This window comes from Babylonia areolata, chromosome 10, assembly GCF_041734735.1.
Source record: "Babylonia areolata isolate BAREFJ2019XMU chromosome 10, ASM4173473v1, whole genome shotgun sequence".
Taxonomy (NCBI): Eukaryota; Metazoa; Mollusca; class Gastropoda; order Neogastropoda; family Buccinidae; genus Babylonia; species Babylonia areolata.
The window spans coordinates 37,120,301-37,124,907 of record NC_134885.1 but is presented as its reverse complement, the minus strand read 5'-3'; the positions used below and the strand labels follow the sequence as shown (position 1 = coordinate 37,124,907).

Here is a 4,607-nt window from a genome sequence, read left to right as displayed (position 1 = left end):
TCTCCACTCTGGGAGGGACGCTCACTCAGTCTGGCTCTGCGACTAAGCCATTATTGTCTACAGTAGGGGGCTTTGTAGATGGTGTCCTAAGTACGTTAAGTCAGAACAGGCACCACTGAACACCACCGAAGTGACTCAGCAGCAGTGCATGGTCTCCTCTGATGTGGCCTCCTGGCGAGCTAACATCGATGGTTCCCTGCGGACTGCCAACGTTGGAAGTGTGACAGACGAACCCGGGTGTGGCTGTGTTTGGTGGGAGAATCTAAATGAGCGGCGTGGAAGTAATGCCACTGAAACGATGCAGATGAAGGGGCAGCAAAAAAAAAAAAAAAAGACATACGGTCTCACAGAGGCTCAACCTTCCAAACTTCCCATCAACTAGCACACAATGTCAATAAATGGTACAAACATTCCCTGCTGCCTCATCCTGATTCCCTATCACTACATCGTTGATCCCAAAAAGACGCCACAATAGCTGGAAACCGGAAATACACGACAGAATCCCTGAAACCAGATGAAACGACACATCCAATAGAAACAATAAGAAATGACAGTTCCACGAAACCAGAATATATGACATAATCACAAACACCTTAAGAAACAGCACAACGCTGCGAAACACGAAGAATGGACACAGTTCCCAGAACAAGAAGAGATAACACAATTTTTCTATCATTTACTGAGTATCAGTTCATAACAATTAACTTTAACTCACTCAGTACGGCCAGTCCTCTCTTCTCCTCTACACAGACCCCTCGGATGTCCAGTGGGTGTCGGAATGACCCAACCTTTAGCTTCCGTCGTCAGAATTGTGGTATTCTTTGTCAACATTCACCTCTTCAGTGCAAGAGCCTTCCGCTTGCAATATTTTGATGATGGTAACTGGGGTGAAACGCTGTTAACGTCGTCTCTTTCGCCGTTCGTATGGAAAGAGTTAAAAAAAAAAAAAAAAAGCACGGGAGGTCCATACCAGTATGTTATCCCAGGGGACAGAAATTGCTGGGGCATCCATCCCACGCCATCCATCCCCATGTTATGGACACTCTGTTGTTACATCAGTTGCTGTTACTTTCTAATTTGAATGTAAATGCTTCTGAATCAGCCTGCAGTGAACAGACAGAATTCAAAGAGAAGAGAGAAACGGTCATACAGACAGACCCGAAGAAATTCCACACTGGAAATCAGACCTCAGCGAGTGGCGGACCCTTTATCGCCAGACATTGTAACGACAGTGGTAGAAGTGGAGGTAGGGGCAGACGGTGCACGTGAAAACCCGAAGCGCGCACGATACATGCGCCACACACGCGCGTTGCAGACGTAGGACAGGAAGAGAAGGAGGCCTTGCGAGGCAGTGCAGAGCTCCGCCAGCACCAGCAGCCACTCCTGATGGCCAGAGAACTCCGCCAGGACCACCAGCACCCAGCCCAGGCCCGTCACCGTGGCCAGTTTGGCGTACACCACCACATCACGGCGCGCGCTGCCCACCTGCGCCTGAAGACGCCGCACGCGCACGATGGCCACGACGGTGAGGAGGAAGCAGAGGAGGTTGGTGACCACCACCCCGCCCAGAGGCAGCAGAAAGGCCAGGATGAGGAGCGGGTCAAAGCCGGTGTCCAGGAAGCACAGCTTTCCGCCATACCCTGTGCTGGCGCCGCCTGACACAGCGACAGTAACGACCGCAGTGAGTGCGACAACACCGGCCGACAGAAGAACTGTGACAAGAACGCTGCGCAGAAAGACTTTCTTCGTTTCACGCTGAGTTAAAGTGTGGCGGGTTTTGGAGAAAAATACACGCACCATGTGCACACAGCCGACGTTCATCCACAACAAAGCCATCATCCATAGCCAGTGGGTGGCCACACCCACAGCCACACACACGTTCTTGTTGCCAGAGCTGCGAAACCAAGGAATCAACAGACTGAGATTAGCCGCTGCCAGCGTGAAGCAGAGCCCCATGTTGTTCAGACCGGGGAGAGAACGAAGCTCGCTGAACAGCGAGTAGGTGAGGAAGGTGGCTGCCAGACACAGCACGGAGATGCTGCTGCACACGATGCTCGTGATTTGCCGGGCCATGGACACGTCTCGCCCTGGGTGGACCACTGTCACGTTCTCAGGAAACACATCTACATAGACGGAAAGGCACATGATCAGCTCCTCCCCCACAAGCCGCAGCTGGCTGGAATAGTCCCTGGTATCAAAGGACACAGGCTGAAGGTCAGTGTCCAGATAGTTTGGAAAGCGTATTTCAACTTTCCGTTCAGAGACCTCCACCTCGAACTCATCTTCATGAAAACGAAGATGCTGACAAACCAAAAGGTCAGACAACGGCAGAAACAGGTGCTCTAGACCATCTAAAGGTTGATCAACTTCAGCCGTTTTCAAACCGGGAAAGGTGTGTTGGTCAGTGTTGTCACCTATAAGTTCAATAAAACCAGCCCCCTTTTCGCTATCTCCAAAAAGCCCTGACGTCATGTCACGCGCTCTCAGTACGACAGTCCACGGACCTAGGTGCACAGTCCAGTTCCGGGCAAAGACCTCTCTCAAGGCCCTGCTTTCAATATAGTCACGACCTTTGCTCTTAGAGGCCATGATGTTCACTTCAGCAACAGCAGCAAGGAAGGAAGCGGATGTTAGCTGGTCGGCCTCCCCAATCTCTCGCTCCACTACCTGAACAAGGTTGTCTGTGGCATGAGCCCTCACTTTCCCACCCGCCGTCAGCTTGACCAGACTGGACCAGTACTCGTGGCAGAAAGAAGCCTGGTCTTGCGTAGCCGCCGTTATAATCGTGGAAGAGACCTGGACAGAAATGGCCCCTAACACATCCGCTATTGCGTCATTTAGTACGGCACTATAGTTACAGTCATGCTTCAGTGAGTCTTGCAACAATGAATCGTTGGTCACAGTCCGTGGAAAAGGAGGAGGAGGTGATGTCTCAGTGGTGTCGAGGGTGCGGGGGTGGGTGGTGGTGGTGGTGAGCGCCACGGGATGAAACGCGATCTTCAGGCGGTAGCCCAGGCCGCGGACCCGGTACACGGCTGTCTTGCATCGCCGTCTGGGCCCTGCCACCTTCCCTTTGCTGCACTGCAGGTTCTGGCATCCTTTCTGGAACAGCAAAAATACGGTGTGGTGTGAGACAAGTGTAAGTGAGGTTCCATTTCCTAGAACGGGAATGAGTTACGTTCATTTTATGGGACAGGTGTAAGGTAAGTGTTATTTCATGGGACAGGTGTAAGTAAGGTTCCATTTCATGGGACAGGTGTAATCTAGGTTCTATTTCATGGGACATGTGTAAGCTGGTTTCCATTTCATGGGACATGTGTAAGCTGGTTTCCATTACATGGGACATGTGTAAGTGAGGCTCCATTTCATGCGACAGGTGAATAAGTGTTATTTCATGGGACAGGTGAAAGTTAGGTTCCATTTCATGGGATATGTGTAAGCTGGGTTCCATTTCATGGAACATGTGTAAGTTAGGCTCCATTTCATGGGACATGTGTAATCTAGGTTCCATTTCATGGGACATGTGTAAGCTGGGTTCCATTTCATGGGACATGTGTAAGTTGGGTTCCATTTCATGGGACATGTGTAAGCTGGTTTCTGTTTCATGGGACATATGTAAGCTGGGTTCCATTTCATGGGATATGTGTAAGTTGGGCTCCATTTCATGGGATATGTGTAAGCTGGGCTCCATTTCATGGGATATGTGTAAGTTGGGTTCCATTTCATGGGACAGGTGTGAGTTAGGTTCCATTTCATGGGATATGTGTAAGTTGGGTTCCATTTTATAGGACATGTGAATGTTAGGTTCCTTTTCATAGGACAGTCACAGATCTTGGTGGGAACCATCACCTACACTTCCCATTGCTGCCCACTCCCACTCACTCGTCCCCCACCCCCTCACCTACCTCCTCTCCCATCTTTTGTCTCTGCGCCCCCTCCCCCACCCCCCACTCCCCCACCCCCTTTCTCTTTCCCTTGTCTTTTCTACAAACGAGAATCCCTCTGAGCATCGCTTTGGATTAGTTCTGTCCACTATCTTTTTCCCCAAAGGAGAATCCCTCTGAGCATCGCTTTGGATTAGTTCTGTCCACTATTTTTTTCCTCAAAGGAGAATCCCTGTGAGTATTGCTTGGGAATCATTCTCTCCCTTTGATAGTTCCTTCCCTTATCTTTTCCACTAAAGAGAATCCCACGGAGCTTTGACTTGGAAAAAGTTCTTTCCCCTGTCCCTTGCACAAACGGAAAATTACCTGAGCTTTGTTTTGGAACAGTCCAGTTTAACTTACGCAAAGAAGAAGATTCCAAACCACTCGGGCGCATAAAAGTGATATTTATGTACGTAATGTTTTTACAATAACAAAAATGACGATTATGATGATGATGATAAGAAGAAGAAGAGAACCGTGTCAGTGACTGCTTTCTCATATATATATATATATATATATATATATATATATATATATATATATGATAGTCAGTCGTGTCCGACTATGGCCATCAGAACAGAAGAGGAGGCAACTGCTGTTCCGACTATTTGGGCTACAATTTGATTATAGTGGAGAGTGTCTTGCCCAAGTGCATCCCCACTCTCTCGGACAAGAGGGTTT

At 49.2% G+C, this 4,607-nt stretch overlaps 1 protein-coding gene across 4 annotated transcripts in view; it reads right to left on the bottom strand.

Annotated features, from left to right (window-relative positions):
• Positions 1–991: 991 nt before the first annotated feature.
• LOC143286973 (uncharacterized) overlaps positions 992–4,607 on the bottom strand; it is a 71,865-nt gene continuing 68,249 nt past the window's right edge. For all 4 annotated transcript variants that reach the window (XM_076594963.1, XM_076594962.1, XM_076594961.1 and 1 more), the window contains one exon: positions 992–3,102. In XM_076594963.1, coding sequence (XP_076451078.1) covers positions 1,189–2,589 — 1,401 coding nt within the window. In that variant the 5' untranslated portion in view covers positions 2,590–3,102 and the 3' untranslated portion in view covers positions 992–1,188. The remainder of the gene's footprint in view (positions 3,103–4,607) is intronic.